The 25905-nt window shown below is 43.1% G+C and overlaps 1 protein-coding gene across 4 annotated transcripts in view; it reads right to left on the bottom strand.

Annotated features, from left to right (window-relative positions):
• Positions 1-8628: 8628 nt before the first annotated feature.
• Positions 8629-25905, bottom strand: part of dac (dachshund family transcription factor) — a 184290-nt gene continuing 167013 nt past the window's right edge. For all 4 annotated transcript variants that reach the window (XM_069134496.1, XM_046616829.2, XM_046616830.2 and 1 more), the window contains 4 exons: positions 24063-24209; positions 22906-23145; positions 15289-15375; positions 8629-11735 (listed from right to left, as the gene is read on the bottom strand). In XM_069134496.1, the coding sequence (XP_068990597.1) occupies positions 11683-11735; positions 15289-15375; positions 22906-23145; positions 24063-24209 (527 nt within the window). In that variant the 3' untranslated portion in view covers positions 8629-11682. The remainder of the gene's footprint in view (positions 11736-15288; positions 15376-22905; positions 23146-24062; positions 24210-25905) is intronic.

Below are 25905 nucleotides of genomic sequence, written 5' to 3'. Positions count from 1 at the left end.
AACAACCCTATGAATAGACTGTGGAAATTATAAAAATTTGACACAGAGGTGTTAAGGAATCTATAAATATTTTGTAAATAAAATTATATAATAATGTCAATATAGTAAAAACAATTGAAATTTCAATAGCTGCAATATTTAAACACCTCACAACTTGACAAGTTCTATAAACTGTAAATTTATATTATTAATTGACCGTCCCCTAAATGAAAGTATAGTAACTATATTGTAGTGTGACGTTCATCGGAATTTTTCATTAATCGTCAGTGTGATAAATTTTAGCTTCAACGTCATAAACATATTACCTCATTATTAGATTGATTTCCGATTAATATTGATTGAAAAAATACAGCTTATAGATACATTTTGTCAACTGAATCGGAGAATGAATTCGAGGGAAGCAATATCTTCAGATCGGATTTCCGCGTGACCACTCACCGATCGCGAATTCCATCGTCGTCTTCCCCCCCCCCCTTGAAGCTTTTCCTTCTCAGTTTTATCACGACAATTTCCACCTCCTCGATTATGTATAATCTCTGGATACGTACCGCCGCAGCTACGCGTGCTTGTGCACCTCAACCCTTCCATTCTTCTGCTTGGCGCGTCCACTGAGCCATCATTTCACAAAAACGAGGATACCGAATGGTGGGCAGCCGAAACTCGCGGAAATATTTAATTTAAAATCCGGGTGACGGATACGTCGAGTTTTTAGAGAAAGAGAGATAGAGAATAGGGGCGAGGGAATGGTGGAAGGAGGGGGGGGAGGGGTGGAAGGTCGGTGTTATTAATTGAATTCATTCCGATCCCGGCGCCTGGTACACCGCAAGCCTGATGACAAGAACCCAAAAGTGATCAATGGAACAATGCATCTGGGGGGAGGGGGGGAATTAATCCAGTCACCATGTTCGTGCAGGCTGCCACATTTGCCGTGAGATTGTGATTGTGAGGTGGAAAAGGGAGTGAGAAAAAGAGAGAGAGAGAGCGATCGAGAAGAGAAAAGGACAAAAAGAAAGGGAGAAGAAAATTAGGTCGAGTCATCCAAACATTTGGTGAGCTGTGAGGAATTTGAGGCACGCTTGTAAAAAGGAGCCCCTAATCACCGCCCCGAAACGCGATTGCGTAAGTGTTATAAGAGGTTTTCATTATATCCGCTGCAGTGACACCTGTAATTTTCTCAACCAGACTAGAATTACCCCTACCCCCAATCATTAACCCGTAAAAGGTTTTCATTATACCGCGGGTCAACTCAACGACCGAATCTCCTTCACCAAATTAAGCTGCTCTGTCTTTCGTTTCTGTTTTTGGCCTCTCGGCGCTTCGGATCACACTCCGAATGTAGGTGACTTGGGTCTCTTTCTGCCACTCCTAATTCTACGAAATTTTTACGATTTGCCGAAATCGATCTACCCGCAACTGCCTCTTATTCGGTTCGATTTATTATCCCCGCGCCTGCCATTATTGCCGAATCAAAGATACAACCTCGTCATTATTTAAAAATTTAACTTTGTACATTTTTAATTGAAGCATTTTTCTCCGACTGTATTATGTGGGGTAAATTTTTTGCCGCGTCATTTATCGTGGTATTATTTATATCAATTTTTGTTAAAATATCTTCACATTTATTATTCCAGCTTTAGTAAGCAACAAAACAAATAATAAACACAAAATATCATGGAGTCTGATATCTAGGACAACATCACATTGAGAGGGTTGATAAGTTGTAAACGAGTAAATTTTTTTAACTCGACTGTAAACAAACGGACATATGTAAGAGTATTAACGAGACATTAGATATATAATTTTTTTTTTTCTTTTCAACTTTCGTTCTATTTTACACCACAATCGCTATAAAATTTTGTCGAGGATGCTATTCTTCACAAATTCACTAGAAGAACTTTATGTTCCAATAGTCAATTCGATATTGGTACTCGTTGATCTGAACCGATGTCGGAGCAGTTTGAAAAAAAATGAAAAATCTACGACACTGCCGTCGTAAAAAAAAAGTATTCCAACGGGGCTTCAGCGAATGGTCTTCTTAATTTGACATTCAAAGATGGTTAAAAATGAAAAATCTATGTATATCTAAGCTCTCGTTTATAATTTTGGTATTTCGTCTCCTTGAATTTTTAAGAAAGTGACCGTAGCTTGCGCAGAAATAAACTTAAAGAATACTCACAATTGTTGTGCGACCGTCCGTTAAAATAGAAATGTAAAAAAAAAAAAAAAAAATTATAACAATCGAAACAGTATCGTAAATAAAACGCACAACGTTGACTCATATTTGTGTAACATGGACGATGACGTGATTGCACAACGCGGGTGACCCGTCGGCAAGTCAGTGACCTGCAGTGGGAACAAGATTTAATCACCGGCGTCAAGTGTCCTACTCGTACCGCGAAAATGCCGAAACAGTCCCTGAAAACAAAGAAGACCGTCAAAAAAAAAAAACATAGAAATAGGTTGCGAAAAAAGAAAAAAAAAGAAAAAAGGAGAACACAACTCGATCGGATGACAGCGCGTGCAGGTGAAGTGCAGAGCGAAATCGAGAGTCGGATGAGTAGGGGGGGGGGGGGGGGAGGGGGGGGGGCGCACGTGTTCGTAGCCGCGGACGTTTATCGAGAGTCGGAAGAAGGGGGCGGCAGAAATTAGGGAGGGGGTAGGAAGGGGAAAAAGGAAAAGCAGGAGAGGAAGGCGAAACAAGGTGACCCGGTGTGGCTGACCTAGGTTGCCGGGGCATCATCGGAAAGGGGCCCGCAGCAGCGGCAGTGCAGGATCGTTTTCTGGGGGACCCGCAAGCCCGTAAACCCGCAAAGCCTGTAATTACGAGTTACGTGGCTCCTCGGCCGAACGAACACTCGACTCTCGAATCGTCTAGGTCCCGTAGTCTAGACTTCGGGCAGACGCGTCGGGCCCCAGAATTTCGGTCGTGATTTACAACAGTCCGTTTTGATTGCGCCCGGGTCTAATGGCGGGTAAACGCGGGCCTGATCGTTGATCCGCGCTCTTTCGTATTCCTCGATCCTCCTAGCCGCAGATTTTTACTCCAGCAGCCTTTGCCGGGCAGCTACTCTTTTTTATCAAGGGCTTGCGGGCCTGTCTTAATTGTAAGGTGCGAAGAACTCCGCTTCGAAAATATCATTTCCAGTGAAATTAGTAAAGAGATTGCGATGGTAGATTATTTTTCAAATTTTAAAGCTTCGAATAAGGTCAAAACTAGTGCCATAATCGTTGAATAATTACGAGCTTTTTTTGTATGTCAAAGTTATGTCAAAAATGCTCGAAAGAAAGACTGAAAGCTGAAAGAGTGGCTGTAGGGCAAAATGCAACGCACCTCGTACCCATTGCAAAGGAAACAATGCATTGCTTCACATTGCTGTGGATTTTCTCCAGCCAGTCCCGGACGCGGTTTCACAAGCGGAGCTTTTTTATCCAGAACAATTTGTTGCCTGCCGTCTGGGTATGCATATCGTGGGTAGAATCGTGGCTAATTGCAGCTGGTCATATAAAATGTTAACAATAGGTCTGAGTTCACGTTTTTTCACAATGGGGTTACGACCTTGACTGCACGCTTATAAATATACCGAGCCTCTTTCTTTGCAGTTGTACAAGTTCAATGAAAAACCGAGCATGCATGAACGCTAGATAAGGTCAAGTTTTTCACCGTGGAATTGAGGAGAATGAATAAAGTGTCCGAACGACTCTTTTTGTCCCTCGTGTTGGAATTTAAAAGGGTGGCTGCGCGCTCCGCAGAGATCTGAAATTGTCTGCGACCGCGCGAAGGAATCCGATTAAAGGTATTTCACTTCGGAAAAGTGTTTAGCATAAATTGTTCGACCGCATTCTACAAGGCTCGTTCCCTCTGCAATGAAAATAAAATTTTCTCTTGTTTTGCCTCGTCTGAAGGGTGCTTAACTCCGCTCATTAGCAACGTTGACATCTTGACGAACGCCGCGAGAGCGAAAAAATAAGAGGTCGGTACAAAATTCATTCAGACCCCAAGAGAACTCCCACGCGGTTTGTGCACTCTGTCCTTATTTCTCCCTTCCCACGTTTTCTCCTTTCAACCCCGCGAGTTATACAATTTTTTCCCGTTCACCCTTCTCTCGAAGAAAATTCATATCGAATGAATTATCGCACGGGTAAGTGTTTTCATTTTCATTTTTAGATCAACCGATGAGTGAAAATCATTTCGAGAAAGTTTGAACCCAATGTCAAGACACCAAGTTTTCTAGCAAGCAGTGTCAATTTAAAAAACTGTTATTTCCGATTCATCAATCAAATCTTTGAGACCGATCATCCACTCAAATTTGCCTATTTATCTTGTCTTTTTTCTTTTTAGAGTCAGCGCAGACTGTCTGCAGGGGGGTTTTTGGTGGTGGTGCAAAGTGGACTCAGCAGAGTTGCGGAGCGGGACAACTCAGGACTGGTACCAAGTATTGGAAACTCGTTTGCATCAATTAATTTCCCAACAACATCCTGTAATTGCATTTTCTAATTACGGTGACGCTACTATCATCGGGTTTGCTGTAGACCAAGAAGCGCTCTACTACGTGCGACGAGATAACCCGTGGTGGACGCGGGTTTGAGCATCGAAAACTCAAAATTGATTAGTAATTACTTTGATACGTTGAATTTCGCATTCACGTTATCGAGTGTTGACCGTGTGCCGAGTAATATCTTGAAATTGTCAACTTATGTCCTGGCGACTTGATATACCGGACAAATTCGCCTGAATTTATGCAATTCAGAGTCAAAGTTACGGAAATTCGCCTGAATTTATGCAATTCATAGTCAAAGGTACGGAAATTCGCCTGAATTTCGGCAACTGGTGGTACATTTTGCCGATTTCTTCAATGGCGCACCGTGAGACAAATGACAATCGGTAATTAAAATCTAACCTGGGTTGCATAAATGCGGGCGAATTTTGCCAGTGTTAAATTGCCCGGGTGTAACATTTCGAGGAAATGACGACCAGGTATAGATGAACTCTGGCAGCAGATAGCCGAGCTAATTTGACGGCAACGGGATCTTGACGAAGGGCGCGAGGGTACGGGACAAAGTTTGGAGGATCCCCGTGATAAATCGAGGATCAAGAATCAAGTCGTCTTCTCTTGGCTCGAAGTACGATCCATCTAATTTTCCCGCGTGACATCGAGAATAAGGCTGTGTTCACACAGAGACGCGGCTGGCCGTGTGTAATACACACCGATGAACAGATTGATGCGGGGTGTGTAAGTAAGGCTGCTGGCTTCGGGGAGATGAACGCGAACCGCGAGCCGCGGAATTTTAGAGGCCTCTTCCTCTTCCTCTTCCTCTTCCTCTTCCCCCTCCCCCTCCGGCGCTGATGTAAAAATGTAAAAATGTAAAGCGCGACCCGCCGCCCTGTCAGCATATTTGTGCGTAAGAAAAAAATGAACGTTTGAATGCAAATGAAGGGCCCGGCGGCCTCGGCGCGACTTCAGCCCGACTCGACTCCCCCGGCGACTTTTCTTCCTTTCTTTATCGTCCTTTTTTTAGAGCTTCCAGCCCGACGCACCCCGCTCGAATCATAAAGATAACCGAATTACTTTCTCCTTTTTTATTCCGAGGACGTATTGCCCGACAATCATTCCAACATTTGCATAATTATCGAATAAAATATAAAAGCGAGGCCGGAGTCTTCGCCACACGCCGCAACCCCCAACCACCCCCTACGTGTAATACTACGCCCCCCGTCAAACTACCCTTCTAATGCTTTTGGTAGGGCTAATTTCATGCTTTTACTTTTTACGTCTTGGCGACCGGCGGAGGGCGCCCGACGAGAGAAAGATACGTTTTGGGGAGAGACCTGATTCTTTTTCTCCTGATTAGCCGCGGCTAATTTATACCCTCGGAGGACGCGACTCTATGGGAAATTATTTTAATCAGTCTCCAGATGCCCCGAAGAATTATATATACCGTCTTGTTGCAACAGCGTCCCCGGATTATTCGCCTCGCTATATGTACCGCTTTAATAAATATTCGTTCGTTTGTTTTTTTTTGCATCCCTTCTCGTCTGCCTTCACCGCATAGCTAATTATTCAACGCTCTCGCGATTCTGCAAAAAACCTACAAGTACGGAAAAAATTATTTCCCGGAGATTGAGTGATCAGGGTGGTTGTTCCGATGATTTATAGCTCGACCTATAAGTGGCCAGAAGTAATTTTCGAACTCTAAGAGTGGCTTGAAACTCCAAAAACCAGTCTGCTGTCTGGGCTACGAATTAGTTGAACAATCCCCTCAAGGTCCTGTACACTTCTTTTGCTTTCAACCTTTCCGTGGTTCAATTTTCTTCGGAGCAATTACGGTAAGCGTCATCGAAATTTCGAGCTCGTTTTTCTGCTTTGGCGAATAAAGTATTTGCCACAGCTCTGCAGTTGTAAAATATTGAAACAAAAAAAAAAAAAAAAAAAAAAATAGAACACATATCTTAATCTGAGAGTTATACCTAAAAGTGAAAAGTGAAAGTATCTACAACGGAGTTTACGATTGCAGATATTTAACCGTCAAATTTTTTCACTTCTCCGAAACTTCTAGGAAGCGTTGCATATATCGTATATATACAGAGAGAAAATCGTAGCTCGACGATGAGCCCAAATTTTACGACCGATTATCTCTCCGAAGCCCGGGAGGCGTGTACGAGGTTTAGAAATATAAAAACTTGAAATGCCTGGGATAAACATGTGTTTGTGATGACTAATTATCGCGACCCGATATAATTGGTGGGAATTTGGTGCAAGAAGCGTGTCTTGTGGGCCTGGGTTACTATAATTACAGGCGAAAATGTATACAATACGTACAAAGCAATGCGCGTTATGCATACAATTTTTTTATACGCAACACATTGCGCACGTGCACAAACGACTTTGACGTTTATTTCACGGAAGATAGCGGAGCTTACTTCGGTCCGCCTTCGTTCCGCTTTGTTAACTCACGAGATTCAGTGGTTCGCGTCGGACCAATAAAGTGATCGTCGACTCTGCAGCACGTAGGTGAGAACCAGCACGGGTTAATTAGTGACGAAGCTTGCGCCGCGCAAAGCTCGTTTCAAAGGTAAGGACACCCGAATATAACATTCCGAATTGACACACGTCGGACATTCTAAGACTCGTAGGGTCAGGCGAAAAACATAAAAGTACGAAAGTTAAACGTGACAACTGAAGATGATCATCTCTCGAATCTGATTTGAGAAAGTCTCTGTGATTCAAAAAAACCCTTCAATACAGAATTTTATTTTCAAACACCTGATTGTTATTAGCATCGTCAGGCAATCACGTAATATATTCTACTGATTTGGCTGGTCGGCCGATTCTTTGGGAAAAAAGTTCGTACTGGTCGTGAGTGAAGCCTCTACAAATTGTCCGCGACAGATTCTTGAGTTGATCAGCTGGCAGAAAAATAATAAATATATATATATATATAACGGTAAATTTTTTTATAGATTTCAGACTCGTAATAAGAAGAAGAAATATGTTATTGTCGATCATAATTAGACTTTAACGAACCATGGAGAATTGATTTACGATTAAAATCAGCTACTGCTCGTCATATAGAACCAAACAAGCAATATAAATTTATCGGTGAAAAAATTTCACGCTTTGTCTCGACACTTTTTCAGATGATTTTCGAATCTTGAATCATGATCCTCGGTCAGTGCGGAGCGGATGAAAATCCGGAGGCGTAAATCTCGAGGTTCAACCGAGATCAGGTGTGGGTTGTCCAATTAACGTGCTTCTACGGTATTCGCGGTTATTGGCGAGGTATTTCCTTCTTAGGTGCGTCCGCGTGTAGATGTAGCGAAATCCGGCAAACGAGCAGCGTGTCTACGTACCTCGGAGTGGTGTTATCATTATTATTTATTATTAAAACGACGAAAGAACGGAGGGCGGAGACTCGGCTGACCAATGAAAGGCCTCGCGTGACTCCTGCGGTTGGAAGGATTCGAGGCTCGACAATACCTACCACCTTGTCCCGTTGTTACGTGCCTAAAGGCAGGCTGGCACTCCGTCATACTCGTTACTTTTTCCATTCCATCCATCTTTTTTCCCTCCGCATTTCTGCTTTGCAGATAAGGGGATTCAAATTTTCCCCGAAAAATTCTTACCTCTGATGCATTTTAGGTAGGTAGGGATAACACAGTCAAAGGATTCTAGAAATAACGCAAGGAGTGGCGGGTAGTTTGAATTTTAGGAATTATCAACGAGGGTTTCTCGAATGAATTTCACGATTTGATGTATTATATTGAAGAAATTTTACAATAACAACTATTTATTTATATTTAATAATGCTGAATTACATGAATACATTATTATTATTTTATTTTTATTTTAATTTGGTTTACTTTTTTTCCTTCCTCTTCTTCCCTCTCTTTTCCATGCTAGATTGTATATAATAAGTCTGAGCTTTGAAAGTCGCCACTGATCCCCGCCCGTTCTTTTATTTATATTTCTAACGCAAGTAACGTAATGTAATAATATTAATATTAATAATAATAATAATAATAATTAGTTGAATCGTGCAACGGGTCGGGCTTATATATACATATATATATATATATGTATATATTAGCAATGGCGATTTTCACATGGTAATTTTCATTTTGCGTCTACCGCGCGTTTTGTATTTTTCTCTTATTTTACTTGTGTTTTTTTGTTTGTTTTTTTTTTTACTCTTACGCTTTTCCCCCGTTTTCGTATTCTCACACTCTGCATTTATTCATAACTACATTAAATTTCTCTTCTATTCCATTCTCTCGTTAAACTTGCCGAGTTTTAAATGATGACAGTAATAATGACAATAATAATAATAATAATGACGATGATGATAGCGACGATGGTAATAGTGATAATAATAATAAAAATGACGAATAACGACCAAACGAAGAATCGTTTCCCGTAGCAAAAATTATTCCGGCTTTGAGAAATTCGGACTTTCGATAGATCAAGATCGACGGACGATGATCCTTTTATCGCGGAACGCAAAATGCCTGCAGTCTCTGTACATATGTGCAAATGAGAAACGAATCGCGGTGTATATACAACATTTTGTGCGGGACAATTAACGCGGATTGTCGTTGTACGTTATACCGCAATAACGACGATAACTGCTTGATGTCGAGCGAGAGGCTCGGACTTGTGGGTTATTTGAAGGATTCTTCGTTGATAAGTTACACCGACGGTGTATATACTTGTATATATCATGTATATCGTGTATGTATATATATATATATATGTGTGTGTATGTATAATGGCAATAAAGTTGAGATATCGGTGGTTAATTCTCGAGTCTAGGTATTAAATTTTTATAGTTATTTCATACCCTAATCGCTATGATTATGTGATCTTTACAACACAAGAACCTTAGAGGATAATCTTTGTACACGATTTTATATTTATATTTATATGTATATGTATATGTGTGATAGGTACGCGGGATGCCTCGAGGATCGATGGAAATAATCGTGGATGTTACCTGCGTATACGTAATATTTCCAAATATCCTGATCGGCCTCGAGTCGAAAGCGAAACGCGAATATATATAAGTATATATAACTGCAGTATAATGGTATGGTATATAAATAATGGTTTAAAGGTGAATTGTTGGAAAACTTTCGTTTATAATAATATGATGTATGCATTGTACAATTCAACAGCTGGGTGTGTATCGTGTGTGTCTTTCTCACTCTCTCTCTCTCTCTCTCTTTCTCTCGTTCTCTCTAGTTTACTCAAATACATGTTTATCGGCAGACTGAATTGCAATTTTGACTCTTCACCGGGTATCGATTACGAGCCGGATAAATTTTCGCCAATTGAATCGAATTCAGCATGCATCGTCTCGGTTCATTTATCCCGGTTTTGGAAAATCATGATCTGATCTAATAGTCAAATCAAAGAAAACGACGCGTGATGTAATTATAATCATGCACTGTTCAAATTCACTGCACAGGTTGAAAAATATTGAGGATATTGTAAGAAGATGGAGAATACGAATCAAAAATGCCGAACAATGAAAAGAAAATAGAAATTTCACGCTTATCACACTCCTACCTAAATAATAATAATAATAATAATGTAATAATAATACATAATTGATATAATAATTAGTACTTCTAGGAACGCTCGCGCACATTCTCAAGCAGTCTTTATAAATATATTTTTTTTTTTAGTTAAATTTTATTATCAATTATTTTCATTTTTTAAATTTTTCATTCACGTAATAATTATTCATATTTATAGGTTTAAAAGTCACATCTTTGATCGCTTCGTTAAATATTATTACATACGCGCTAACGAATAAATTATACATTAATATTAGAAATGAAAAGGTATATGTATAGGTACGTATATGTATATATATATACACGTACATATATATATATATACGTACGTATATATATATATATATATAATATATAATTGGTTTAATCATCCGCGTTCGAAATATGATGATCCGATTTGTAATTGATATGTTACCCACACTGTACATGCATAATATTTGTATATATATATGTATAATGGTGTAATTGAACTAAAACGTTTTTTTGCCTTACACGTACATATATGTACGTATTACATTTATACGCACGGGGAAAAGAAATTTGTTGTTCTTTCTTCTTGTTCGATTCGAATTTTTATTTTTATTTTTTTGCGTATAATGTTACGGGTATTTAAACGCGACTCGCGTGTTGCGTAACAAAATTCTTGACAACTATAATTCTTGATGGTAATGTAATACTAGGTGTTTAATGATAGTATATAATGACGTAATAATAATAATAATAATAATAATAATAATAATAATAATAATAATAATGACAAAGTCAACGATAATGACGATGCGTGATAACGATGACGAAAATGATTGCGATGAACATCGATCCAACTTATATCGAATCTGTAGTATGTATATTATGTATATGTATATTTACCTACACGAGTTGTCGTTTGATGACTGCAGTAATTAATTAATACGCTATATTATATAATATAATACACCTCTTGGCCTGATTTTCAATCAGTTCACGAGCTATAGGATACACTTATAGTATGGTATATTATTATTTTTATTATCATACGTTGAGATAGCGTCGCAATATAACGTTTACTTTAATCTAATTTTTCATTTCAGTTTTTAATCGTACATAATGTCGAACGTCCGTAAGCCCCGCTGGAAGTACCTCACATACTCTCCGCTCGTACGTCATATCACACACTATATGCACATCATACGTATACCGATGGATATATTTTCATTATACGTGTATATATATATATATATATATATATACTGTCGTATGATATCTGTAGCGATCAATTATATCGTCGTTAAAAAATGTTCGGCTTTGTTTTCTTTTCTTTCTTTCATATTTTATTTGTTTTGAACCAATTTTCACGCCACAAGTTACGGGTATCCAACTTTAAACGCAATAGGTATATATATAAATATATATATATATATATACGTTATGTATGATAAGGAACGTACAAGAACTCGAGGCTCATTGACAGCGTTGATCTTCCTTCAGATGATCCTCGAGCCCGGAGGACGGATCATCGGCTCTGTGCGTTCGCGCGACGCTCCTCTCTGTGGTATTTTATTTATACCTATGTAACTAGATTTTTCTACACGACGACCTCTTTCCATCGTCGTCGAGCGATCCACTATCTAAGTCGCGCTCGTGAAGAGGACCGAATTCTTGTAGTAACCCGTCCGAGACTCTGCAATGAAAAGTTAATCAAGATTCATTAGCAATCATTGGGTGGTACTCGTACAGTTCACGTTATAACGAATCTATCGTAACAAATACACCGAAGTGAAAGATTCGTTCTTTGGTTTCTACTATACTCGGGTCAAAAATATGAAATTGAATTATCGGGAAGTTGCGCACGCGCCAAGAATCAAACCTAGTGTGCAAAATTGAAAATTTCCGCTAAGCGCATGCGCGAGTGTGCTTTTACCGCACCGTTCGGAAACGGGGCACTTTACACATGCTCGCACGCATACCACAAGTCTTATTTTCCGTGCAACCTCCTGTCAAAAACTACAAAGTAGTCGAGTTGTCGACGGGCCTTGGCCAGCTATCCGAGCCCAAGGATCGGGCCTCAACGATCGGATCGAAGCCGGTGCGGCGAGCTGGTAGAAAGTGCGAGGGAGCGGCGGAGCCGCGAGTCGGAAGAACACAGTCGAGGCGAAGAGGGTGCGCGGAGGCCGGGCTTAAAAAGTCTTGCAGGGACTATTAATGTAGTCTTTTTCAATCATAAACGACAGTTCGATAAAAAGTTGAAGGGGCGGCTTTGCTTCAAAGGGACAGAGCAGCGAGGCAGCGCGAGGCGATGACTCGACTAGCTGCTGCCGCTTCTACCGCCCCGGACGAAAATCGGCGCCCGGCCACCTCTCCGACTTCGACTTCGACTTCGACTTCGACTTCGTCTTCGTCTTCGCCTCGGTCCTCGGCCTCGACTAATTCTTTCGCTGCAGCCAACGGTAATTAGTGAGCGGCGCCTGCCGTACCGAATGACCTGTCGGTTCTCTCCGACTATTTTCCCGCCCTCCTGACCGACCGCGATACCCGGACAATCGATCTCTGGCCGTCCGCGTCAGCTATCGAATATTAATAGGCTCGCGGGTCAGAGGTTCTTCGTACAGGGCCTTGAGATATCTCTGCCGTTATACAGAACACCCCCAAGACGAGGCTGCACATTCATTACCTTCCAGCACCCACGCAATGTCCGCATAAGCACGGGGGACGGCTCCTATCTACGAAACGTTTGTACGCGATCCTTCCGCCGCTGTGACTTGTCTACAAACATTTCGAGACACATATTCCGTTTACAATGCTACCCTGGAGATAATGATTTCTACGATTTTTCACGAATTTTCAGGGAAATTGGGATGTCTCGTACAAAAAAGTGTGCAAAAAATTGTTTTCTCATAAAGACTTGTAGATATTCATGAGAATTTGTATTTTTTTCAGTAAAAATTCTCCAAGATACTACAATTTTTAGCGAAGGTTGACAATTCTTTACGAAAAACTATACGTATATTCACAATTTTCTACGAAATAATACGAAATGTCCCAATTTCTCTAAAAATTCGTAGCAGAGTGATTACCTAACGGCCGATTGGTCCGTCGTCTGCTACGGTGTAATGCACATGCGCTGTAATCCGAGTCCAGTTGTTTGTCAGGGTGACCAATCGTCACAAGGTAACACAGTTGTGCTCCTCACCGATATGTGTCAAAACTGTTGAGGTTGGTAAACAACTGCGTCCGGATTTTAGCGCATGCGCATTACATTATAGCAGACGATGAACCATTCGGTTGTTAGATAATCACTCTGTACAGCTAGGCCCGTTCGGCGAATCGGGTTTCAAAATATCCAACGATTATCGAGTTATTACTGAAATTCAAATTTTACGAGACATCAGCTGCAGTAATCCTTAATTTGGACAGTCTTACGCGAAAGAACCAGGTGATAAGTTTCCATTTTTTGTTATCTATTATCATCTAGACTTGACACGAATCAAAATTAATATTTGCAGGATCGACATTATATTTATATAAAATTCTCATTTAAAACGTTTTAAAATCTCGAAAATTATGGCCAGAAATCAAAGTATACTAAAGGTTTGAGAATATCAGAAAATCATGAAAATCTGTACGAACGTTACTCTTAAAAATATCCGTGTAATATGTATAGTATAATATTGTACAATACGGTACAACTTAGATAATGCTTCGTTATTCTACAGAGAGTAAGAGAGAGGCGAGTACAGCCTCCGGTTGCTTCTCAATTATGCAAATCAAACAACATGGAGTTCAAAGATATTGTTTTTCGGGGAATTTAAATTCTACAAGGGTTCCAACGTTGTCTTATTTTCTACTAATTATTACGAGATTCGATTACTTCTAGGATTTTTTTTTCTCTCAATTCCAGAAGTATGCGGGAAATTGAATGTATTATAATATTTAATGCGGTAATTCAATTATGAACGCCTCGTAATATTACAAGCTACCTTCGTTAGTATAACGGAATCTGAAATAAATTACTCAAAAGCTAACCGAACGAGGCTTATGATCGCATATTTGATCGTTTTGTAAATTTTTATCTTAGTCTGATACGTAGTTCGGTGTCTCTTGGACAAAAATATTCGATCAATCCATCGATAGATAATCAGAATACAATACGTGTTCTTTAGTAGACGATTCATAGGGTCCTTGAAGCTTGAATACACGATCGGTAAGCCACAAAGTACGAAAAAAATTGCACCAAGAGTTCGCGGTGATGAGATGACTGATTGAAAGACGATATACATATATACGTGAAAGATGAAAGGACACGTGAAAATAAATTTGTGAATTGAAAATTTGGGCGTATTGATGAAAGAGGAATTAATTAACGGGATACTCAGGTTGAGTTAAGTTGGAGGAACTCTTTGATTAATTAGACGAAGCTTGCCGCGCGACGCATGGGAAAACAATTATTCACTTCGTCATTGGCAGGATTAACGCAGCAAAGCAACAAGATTAGTTAGACTGCAGCAGCGGCAACAGTGCCTGAGCAGTACCAAAATGGCGTCGTGGCTTTTTGCGAAAGAAACTTTGCTCGCTCTTGCGCCAAGTTTCAGGACTGCGAACTTCCAAGTTTCGAATCTGCTGCAAGAAAATACTGCGAGTCAAAGCGGCGGGGGTTCCTCTGTGTACTTTCTAATTAGATATTTAAATTTATTTTCGATCGTAAGAAACTACTGCTACCACTCTTGTGTACACTCCCCGCTACAACGTCATTCATTAGCTTCAGCTGGCGGAGGGTTCAGGATATATCTTTCAAGACCGCGAGCCGGGAGTTAAACTTTCGATTGAAATTCGCCCGGCTTTCAAACTTGGCCAACTAGAGTTCCGACTAAAGATCAATGACTGATTCCTGCACGTGCAGACAAAGTTAATTCCGCCGCTACACCATCTTTGGCATCAAACACAGAAAATTCATGCAATTTTCACCGTAGATGAAAGATGTTGCCTGATACACGAAAAAGGTTTCTCTACTTTCCTATTTACCGTATATAAAGAAATTATGTCCCTGTTTTAATTAAAGGCTTATCATTGACTGCAATATTCAGTGACTGCGATGTTCTTTGATTCTACGCAACCATTTAGCACAAGATCAATGGACGCTCGAAGCCGTGTACGAGGAGCAATTTCTTTGGGTATCGGGAAGTTTTTTCAACTAGAATGAAAAGGTAGTTTCATTTGTCGCGTGAAGTACAACATACCTTGTAGTGGGGATTTGACTTGTTCCCGTTCGGCGCCCTGATGCTGTCGGGATTTCCTCTCGAGTTCGAGCTCCTGGGCCAGGGATTCTGAAACATGTAAGGAAACGAGAAAGAAGATTAGTCAGATTCACGGTGTTCAAAAACGGGACGTATCGAAGCGCGCGGGCGAAGTTTACGAAGAGGAAGCGGTGACCCAAATCCCGCCACGAAGCTTCATTGGTAGCCAGTTTACGCACGGCGTGTATATTTATAAAGCTCGGTTATCTCTCTCGGGACATGTTCAGCAGCGTGTGAAACCGCGATGAAACAAAGCAGTAATTAGTGGAAAACTCGACTCGCCCGACAGGCGGCAGCAGCGGAGGGCGAGAAGAGAAGAGAAGAGAAGAGAGAGGAGGCGAAAAGGAGGGTGGAAAGGTTCGGCGTTGAGTCGTGCGACGCGGTCTGCAGCTCACTGAATTCCACGGATTAGGGTGAAAACTGGAAAATGTCCTTTAATAATATCACGTCGAATTAACCGGGGACTCTTCCGTGCGTTTATTACCTGACGCCGAAATCCGAGGCGACCATTCGAACTGGAATGTAAAAGATCTGTTATAACGCTGCGAGAACCTGCAGCACAACTTGGTTCAAAGCTCGATTCGCACCCTTCCGCTAACGGATTCTTACTTCGAAAACCGCAAACTCTATTTACAACCCTCAAAAAGAGTCGGGATTGCCAATTAGTTCGAGAAATCGAATCAGTCTCGAGCTTTCATCGTTATACAGATAGATAGAGTTTTTCTTTTTTAAATAAAAAAAAAAAAATTCATAACCACTGGTAGAGTCGTAAAAAGTGTTATCCCTCTCAACGAGAATAATTTGTTGAAAATTGCATATCTCGGCGAATGCTTTACATAAACCAGTCATGGCGGAATATTCACCGTTTCCACTGTGACGAAGTGTTCAGCCATATCATCGATCATACGTAACTGGTTGAAATAATTCCTATCCGAATTGTTTCCCACTTTTGCCACACTGCATTATACATAATCATTTCATTCAAAAGTTTAAAACTGATTCAAAGTGTCGTCAGGTTCCACGGTCTTGGGAAGAAGGCTTAAGATTGAGTTGGCTAACCTAACCTAATCTCATCTCATCGAACCAAATACTAAATATTCAACAGCCACAATTGGCACCATCTCTTTCAAATGAATCGTACAGGTTGGTTAAGTTCATCGGGGCGAAGTGGATTATCGACTTTTAAGGGAGGGAGTGGGGGTACGACTTGAATAGTCTAGAATCATACCTATTTTTAGGAATTTTTTTAAAAGAAACTGTGAACATTTGAAGTAATTTGAGTTTGAGGGCTTTATTATTCATAGTTTCAGGAACATTATGGAATTTTTTTTATTGAAATCAATAACAAAATGGCAGCTTGGCGCATATAAGTAGCGAACGATTCCGAACTCGAGGGTTTTTGCGGTGGCGCATCTCCTGACATCACTGTCCAACTTGTAACAAATAGAAAAAAATTTTCGGGTCAAAAACACTTTTTTCGGTTCGAGCTTGTAGCCCAAATGTTGAAAATATGTTTTTTCAAATATATACAATTATGAACAAAAAAATGTTATAAAAAAAATTCTGAAATCGTAATTCAAAAATCTACCCACGAACGTGAATCGACAAACAAATTTTAAAGATTGTGTCAAAATTTCAAGTCGATGGGATAAAAATCGACCGCGGAATGTGCGCCACCGAAGTGAAAACGCCATGCCGCCATCTCGTTACTAAATTCAATAAAAAAATTTTCTTGAAACTATAAATAATAAGACTCTCAAACTCAAATTGCTCTAAATGATTTCATTTAAAAAAAAGTCCTAAAAATAGGTATGATTTCAGACCGTCCGAGTCGTACTCCCCCTCCTCTGATCAAACATTCATAACAGTTTCGACGAAGTGAATTCGAAAGAAATTAACCGATGTGAAAGAAGGACAGAGACAAGCACTTTCTTCAAGTTCAGGAGTCTCATTATTGTTGAAATTTACTTATACCCAAAGTTTTATTTCCATATCCGAAACGCTTTGTGCGAGAAGCGTGTCAATTGTACGTTTGTGTCGGGGCCTAGAAGCAATGGTAAAATCCAATTGTAAACCCATTAAGCCGCAGTTAATTCTCCCTCTCTCTCGCTCTCTCTGGTTTTATATCCATACGGTGTGACGGCGGCGAAAGAGCGAAGCAGAGAAATGGCAGGCGGACAGGCAGCAAGGCAGAGCAGAGCAGAGCAGAGCAGAGCGGAGATTCCATTATGCTTGGAGCAACAATAGCTGAGGGCTGTTTCGGGCTTTGTGGGTGTGAATTGTGCGTGGAAGCGAGCGAATATACTGTTTGTGTTTCACTGAGCCAAATTACCTCTCACGCCCTCATCCGCGAACCGGGTAGTGTTGTCGCCCGGCTCCCTTTGATATCTAAATGACAATTTAACTGCTCAAGATATGGGATTCGAGCGTTGCGCAGGGGTTTCGAAGGGGCGGGGGGTTAAGCCTATTAAGGAACGCATCCCGACTTTCGGGGAGCTCGGTTCCCAGCAAAATCGGTCCCTCTTTTGGGTGCAAGGGCACGATTATATCGATTAACAGATTGAAAGGGAGGTTAAGGAGGAAAAAACGCGGGCCCTTTCTCATCTCGGGGCCCCGTAGGCCCGACGGCCTTGAGATTCCTCCGGGAATCAATCCCGAGGACGCGCGTCGTGCCCGTGTATTATGATTCCGCGAAAAATCAAACCAACGGGCGTGACGAGAGGGTCTTGTAAGAGAGGTACGGGACATTCGGAGGCTGTGATCCGTCTGCTCGACAGCCGGCCATCGCGGACGGACCCGTCTCGATGCCTAGAACCAACGAGAATATCGTGCGAGTTGTAAAAAAGGGCGAGTTAATAGTTTCGCTACCGTTTTACACACCCTAACAAATCGACGGTACAATGAAAACAATTTCAAACCGGTTCAAAGAAGACTGAGTAGACCTAAACGGTTCGTATTGTCGGACGGTCATTGAGGGGCCCCGATTTTTCGAGGCGCCCGAAAGACTCGGGGCCCGCTATGACTCTGCGCTTATACGTAATTAACTCCAACAATGCAGCGTTGCCTGCACGAGAGAGAGCTGAGCGGGAGAAGAACCTGAGAGGAGGATCGGGGCCGGTGTTGAAAAATTCCTGCATTGTGTGTACGTGGCGCCGACTTCAGGGTCTCGGGTTTCTTCAACGTCTACTTGTCAAATGAGAAAACGCGATTCGCCACCATATAAACTCGAGCCCGAAACCTCGGCTCGTTTCGTTCTTGCCGCATGGCCGTTGTGTTGTTCACACTGTTGAAAATTATTGTAAATTCACTACACATTTGCCGTACAAAAAATAGTTGTCAAATTACGAAATCGGATTGTAGATTTACAGATTAGGTATAAATTTACGATGAAAATGTTTGATTTTACAAATACTTATAAGAAAAGTACAAAAAAGTAATTCCATCGTACTTGTAAATTGAACAAACAGCGAACTTACGGGTAATTCACTGTTTCACGGAAGTTTCGTACAAATATTTTTAACAGTGCAGCTGATTCTCGAGCCGTGGTAGCTGACTGCGTCTAGGTTTTATATAAAACTCGTCCGTCGGAGGGAGAGACGGAAAGCAATTTGAGTATAGGTATCGCGTCGCATATAATTGGCTCAATCCCTGCCGCGTTCACGTTCGAAGGAGAGAGAACCCCGTAACACTTGCGATTTCGTCGGTGAAGATGGGGTTCGAAAGGGATCGGGGGCGGGGGTTGGGGGGGTGGGGGATGGGCGGATTTCGTGTAGCCTGCGTTTTTAATGCTCTGATCTTTATGTAAAGCGAAGTCGAGGATCGCACGCTTGGGCGTCAAGCGGAGCGTGAAATTGTATGAATCAAGAAGGCACTGGAGACACAAAAAACAAAAGAGGCCGAATACTCGCTTTCGGATCGCGTCGTTTATAATTTATAATTTCAAATTTCCGCAGGCTCGAGTCATCTCCTTCCTTTCATTCCTACGCAGAGCTATTTTCGTCTTTTATTCCACGCTTCATTTATCCTCCTCCCTTATATCCAACGGTGCAGGGGTCTCTGCAGCGTGATTTTTGTAATCCGTGCTTGATTCTTTCCCTCCTTTGTTGTGTGACGTTTGCTTGTAAGACTTCGCGACACGGTCGATCGGATGGTAAAAAGTAGAAATTAAAAACTAATTAGGGGGCAGCGGGCGAGTTTTGGGGCTAATATCACCGCGCGAAAATCCCTCAAGTACATAACCTTAAGAAAGTTTTTAATTTCACCAACTAGGTACAGCTCTCCGAGCTCTTGGTAATAATCATAAAGCGCAGTTGCAAAGAGCGCGAGGTGGTTACGTCCGCCTCTAAATCTTTAATGTTCTCTTTCCTCGCTTCCTTCCTTCTTGCCTCTGTGCATTTCGTTTTCTTCGCTTCCTTGCTGCGAGCTTTTGCCCCGCGTTGCATTTACAATGCCGCCGGTGCAAAGATGTAATGAAAAGGGATTTAATATATGGAAGATTCGAAGTCCTGAGAAGAAATTACGGTTATTTGTATTCAGGTTTTTTAAATCAAGCACCAGACCCTCGTCTTTACGACTCACTCTCCACGCCTGTTGCGTCTCATCTTTCGCATCCCTCGGCGGAATGCTAATTAAAAGAAAAACACGCAAGAACGGCGATTTTCGCCGATCGAAGATCTTTGGTAACTCGTAGATACATGCGCGAAATTCACCCACTATTGCGCTCGCCGACCGCGTCATACAAGTTTTTTAAGTTCTTCGTTAGGTCGCCTTGGAAGGTGAAATAGTAGCGGTGGCACCGCCTGCTGCGGCTAGTCTGTGTAGGTATCCGGAACGGAGAAGAAGGGTCGAGGATGACGCGGGGAAAGTTTATCTGGCAAGTTCGTATCCTTATATAATATTTTTATATTAAAACCGTCTACCTTCTGATTTTCTACGTACGTTTCAAAACGAGGTAAAAAATACGGAAGTTTTATGAAAGTAAGGCTGTTGCAGATGGGCGCTGCTCTCGCAATATATTACGCTCTGCAAGAACGGGAACGGGCAAACAGGAAACCGGGAACGGTGCAGCTCGACGGGGACGGAGATAGCGGGCACGTTTTCTTTTTTAATTTTAAGTTTTATGGTCTGATGCTAATATTACTATAAACGCGCGGGGAATCAGCGGCCCCTCTCTCTTCGTCGTTTCATTTTTTATTTTCACAACAACTCCGCGGTTAATCCGTTTTCTACGTTTCCTACAATTTCGTTTACACGGTAATTTAATCATTAAGTCATGTATTCAAGAAACGTCGACATACGTATAACACCGCGCGGAATGATCTAGCAATCTGTTTTACCGATACGTGTACGATAGACTAATGTCGTCGGTAAAACAGAGCCGTAGATTGTGAAGACCGGTAACGCTAGAACCGCTGCTGCAGGGTGTCAGCGTGGAGAAACGAAAACAAGTGAAATACGCCACCGCACGTAATCCTCTCCGACCCTTCTTCGCGCAGCTAGTTGTTTACTTCCCTTACCCTCGCCCCGGTTGAAGCAAGCCCGAAAGATTTCGTTTTCTCCCCCTCCCCGATATCTACATTTGTATCTCTTCCCCCCCTTGCATCGCTCGTACACACGCGTTATGCTTCATCACCTGCCCGCGTAACGTTCGCTCGTATATGCGATAACTTTTTTGTATATGATTTCGCAAATTCGGGACGCTGCGGTACGGGGAAGCCCGAGAACGTATTTTTCTTCCTCATCTCGGGGCGAATAAACCGAAACCGTTCACATCGGGCGTCGAACCCGCCCCGCGGTTCAGAATCATCAGCTAGGTGTTTACGGGCTGTACGCAAGCGTATCGCGGCGGGCAAATTCCGTAGTCAGCTGACACGGTCTTCGCGAAATTATTGCATATAGTCTGAATACTAAAGCGCGTCGAAACGAGAAGAGAGGATCCGCTGCAGCGCCACCAAGGCGACGCGGTCGCCGGGGAAATTACGGCTTCTTCCTTACTTGAGAGATGTGCATAAACTCTGCATCAGCCGCAGTGGTTCTCTTGCCAGGTTTACCTGCAGCCTTTCGTACGGCGGCAAAGTCGATCCATGACTTTCGGATTTGCTTCGAGAAGCGGAGGAGAATCGTGAAAAACATCGCAGACATTGATTAACGGATCACTGCGAGCCACTCTGGTTACAAAAAACTGTTGCATCTCGATCTGGGGGGATTTTCATCCGCGTGAGAACCGCTGCTCGTATAGAATGCATGACTTGAACCGAAGACACTGCTCGGTCCCCTCGGGCGTCTATCCCTCCCCCCCCCCCTTTCCTTTCCCGCCCCTGCGACGCGGCTCGACGCTTGCTTCCCTCCCCTTCCAGCCAGCTCGTCGGTTAAATCTGCGTTGTTTATTGCAAATGGATTCCGCATCACGATACTCCCGGGTAACTCTTGCGATGGGTAAGTAAGGACGCGCAGGACCCGCTCCAGCCCCTGACACGAGGGTTGTTATCGTCGTTGTTACGACCCGGCCTTTCTACGAGTGTAGCCGGCGACCGCATACCGACAATTATTGTGCGGCTCTTCCGGCCCGGATTTATTTCTCGTCACGATTCTCGACTGTTGTTATGTGTATAATGAATTTCCTCCGCGAAGTAGCGAGCTGCAGCGAAGCGCGGCTGAAACGTGCATCGTTTTACCTCGTGCATGCGTGCTCGTGAATTTGTTTTATTTCATCCGTGCTGCGCGGTTCATCTGCATGCGATAGCAATTACGCATCGGTTAACTTGACGGGAAGATTAGAAATATGATAATGGATTGGAATGAATGCCTGCATTCGCCACCCTCTTTCACAGTTTGACCGGCGTCTTGACGAGTTAGTAATTGTTCGAAACCAGTCTCGAACGGACTCTCTTACATAAATGGACCATCTAACGAGACGTCACCATGCTGCAGTCTCGAATTCACGATATTCAGTTTTTCGTTACTCAGTCGCACAAACAAAGTCGGGAATAATAACATGGTCGTCTATGTGATATTTCTTGCAATTTTGATCAGGTATCAGTCATTCGTATGATGAACTCTTAGTAGGGAAACCAAAAACGTGTAACTAACTAGACAAATTTGGAATTCGAATTTTTATAGTTTTAATTGATCATTCGTAACAAAAGGATAGCGAACAGGACAGTCCCAAGAAAGGAGCTGTGGGTGAAGGTTATTCGTAACGTTCACACGACGATGGTAGTAACTACGAAAAACGTGACAATGGTAATTTTCATAGCATTAGGTTAGATTGTTCGTGAGAACGAGTTTTCTGTTTAGCTAAAACAAGGGTGGGGACCAAGTCTTGGAAGGATCGATATTTTTAATGGTTAATAGTCATTCGAATCAGTGACACTTTCAAAAATCAATATTTCGAACAATGCATCGTTTGTTATTTTATTTTCGCATGTTTGAAATTTCGATCTATCGGCCGTTCCAAATATTGATCATTCCAACTTTTGACCCCCACCCTAAAACATTGTTCCCGACTTTGCCCTGACGAATGACGTTACATCTAGAGGGGTATGTCAGATTGATCCTGACCTTGGTAATTTTGCCAAAAGGCGGAGGCAGCCTGGTTTCCGATTAGGTCGAGCCCGCTGTAACCCCACCCTGGTTTTTCCGGCGTAGGTGGTTGCTGGGGTGGACGAGTCGCCTGAGAGTCTCTATACTGCTGGGCTGGCTGAGCGGGTTGCTGCTGAGACTGCTGCTGTTGGGTTTGCGGATGCACAGGGCTCTCTTCAGGGGGCTCGGCGATTGTGCGTGCTTCCGTGGATATGTTGTCTGGAATAAGGAAGTCGAGATCAGAGTTATCAGCGGTAGGTATACAGCGACGAGTACATGAGAAACCGGGGCGAAGTTGAATGGATCAGGATTCAGGACTCAGGACTGAGCTCGTTACGTAGCCGAGATATATCGAATGTCAAGACGTAGACATTGCGTATTATACCTGTGCGAGTGTAGGCTGCACGTTTCAAATTTCTCAGCCGTCGAAACGGTGCTTCGCGTTTGGTTTGAAATTAATATCACAATTCTCTGCGACTGACAGGATTAATCAACGGCGAAAACGGCAAGGCCTTAAGGAGCCAGGTCGGTGTAGCGTGTACTATGTACACGTATACGTTATATTATCAGAATAAGAGATTTCACTTAAAGGGTTTCCTGTTTGAGTTTGCTAGTGACAGGAAGGGCGCCCGACTCCAGCCTACAACTCCGGCGGAAAGGGATGGAGAACGGTTGGAGTTCGAGGGCACGGCGAGATGGAACGGAACGGAACGGAATGGAACGGGGAGGCAGAGGTAAGCACGGAATCATATTCTGCCGGGTGTCAGAGTGTTTACTCTGTCTGACGAATTAATTAATTTATTCCGAGATTACGAAAACTGCCCTCGGGGCGACGGGGACGAAGTTCCAGATATCTCGCCGCGGGGTAGGTATGAGGGATATTAGCGCGAGTCGGGAGAAGATATTGGTGCTGGAATGCTGGAATGAGTGGAACTTGAGGAGAGTCGATACACCGATCGCACACGGGCGTCGAAAACTTATTCATCGAGTGATTGAAAAACCTGTCGACACCTAATCGACATCTGCCAGTGTCTAAAGGACCACACGGTCGTTCGCAAGTTACTTGGTCCGGAGAAGAAGGAGCAGCGTTCAGGATTCCAATGGAACAAGGTGTTGCGAATGTTTCCAAAACTCACCCGTGAGAGCTCTGACTTGTTCCGTCGATGCCCCCGTGGCCTTTAGGGCCTCCTCGAGTTGGGTGCGTCGCTTCATCTCAAGGTCGAGTTGATCTTGGAGTCGTTTTCTCACCCTGCGTTCCTTTTTTAGGCGTTTCTGGTAGGCCACTGAAAGGAGCAAAGAAAAAATGGACGAGATTAGCGGAAGTAATATATTTCTGCAGACTTCAGGTACATTGCACATCGAGAATCACATCAACGATAAAAAGGCAGCAATAATCGCTCTCGAGAGATTGATAGACGGGGAGATCGTCGTCTGCGGGAGGCGAAACCCCGCGTGGCGATGCCTCGGGATTATCTCCGGGCTACCGCAGGGGTTCGACCCCCCCCCCAGGTATATATCTAGGCGGGGGTCCGATTGTGCGACTCGCTACCGTCTTACGCTGGCCGGGTGTTGACCAAGACGTCTATCATCGGATCATTAGAGCTTAAGATGGATGGAGATGCGGGTCCGATTGAATACCTGGATGTGGGTGGAGTGTGGTTCGAATCGAAGGAAACACAAAACCACTGAAAAAGTTAGCGGCGATTAAGAGGCTGTAATGAATCATCACGCCAGTAAAATTCGACCCTGCGGAATGATGGAATGAGAGAAAAAGGGGTACACAAAAGAGGAGTGGGAATGGTCTGCATCGGGAATCAGTCACGGGCTTGGTCCTCTTTGTCAGAGATCGATTCGACGGGCTAAACGTGTCCCTGGATTTCGAACTCTCGCTCCAGTGGAAAAAGCGGCTTCTCTTCCTTTCGCAGATTGCGAATATAATCATTCGCGGTCTCATTGTTATCCGGCGAGGGGATGAAGCGCGAGATTCGCGGTGCACGGCGGAACCTGCATCATCGTACATTCATTGTGGCATGCCGTCCGAAGATCGGATCGTTTCTGCGGGCTCACGTTGTCCGCGCTCGGCGAGGAAAAGAACGAAGGGCTTTGTGTTATTCATCGTCCCGGTATTCCACGGGAGCTTTAGCGTTGTAATCGACAAAGCGTCGATCCCGAAGCTTCTTGTTCAGAGACAATAGTGCGCGGTCGATTCTGTTTGATGCCAACCGTGTAAAAAGTCGCACAGAGTTCTTCGTACAGAAGCCCATGGTCAACCCTTGAATATCGCAATTATTTTTTCCACCCTCGCCTCGAGGGCAGCTCCAGCTAAAAACCATTCTTACTTTTTGCTCCGAAGCCATCGGTTTGCAAATCCCATCGGAGCAACACGCGAAGGGTTGACACGCGTAAAAGCGCTCCGGTTGAAAACCGCTGTCAAGTGATTGATTCCCGGCAGACAAGGCGTAGACAACCCCCTCCTCGGGGCACCTCGGTCTTGTATCCACCTACCTAACTACATACACACTTGCGCATACCCCATATTAATACCCGGGCAGGACGAGCGCTGCACAAGGTGTACCGCAACAGCACTGCGCTATGGTCGGCGTGCAGAAAAGCGTAGGTATACCTACACGCGGGAGGAGTAAGAGATTGGCGCAACGGGAGTACGGCGAGGGGGTCGACGGGGGGCAGAGGTAGGGGGGTTAGCACGAGCAGGGCATTATGATGCAAAGATGGCGCGTCGGCAGCACCCTAGAATTAGCCGGAGCACTCGCCATTGGCCGCCTTGCAAACCACTCCTTCGATATATAACTACCGAGTGCATACGCTGCATACTAAGAATGCACGCAATCAGTTGGCAAAGAATTGACGGAGGCCGCCACCACCGTTGCTGTCTTCCAGGAGTCGACGGGAGTCACCCGGGAGTCCCTCGCGATATTCCTTGGTCCGTAACGACTTGTCGCAAAGGAATTTCAGGCACCA

The sequence above is a fragment of the Neodiprion pinetum genome, chromosome 3, assembly GCF_021155775.2.
Source record: "Neodiprion pinetum isolate iyNeoPine1 chromosome 3, iyNeoPine1.2, whole genome shotgun sequence".
NCBI lineage: Eukaryota > Metazoa > Arthropoda > Insecta > Hymenoptera > Diprionidae > Neodiprion > Neodiprion pinetum.
The sequence above is the reverse complement of the archived record's forward strand: the minus strand, read 5'-3'. Positions and strand labels throughout refer to the sequence as shown.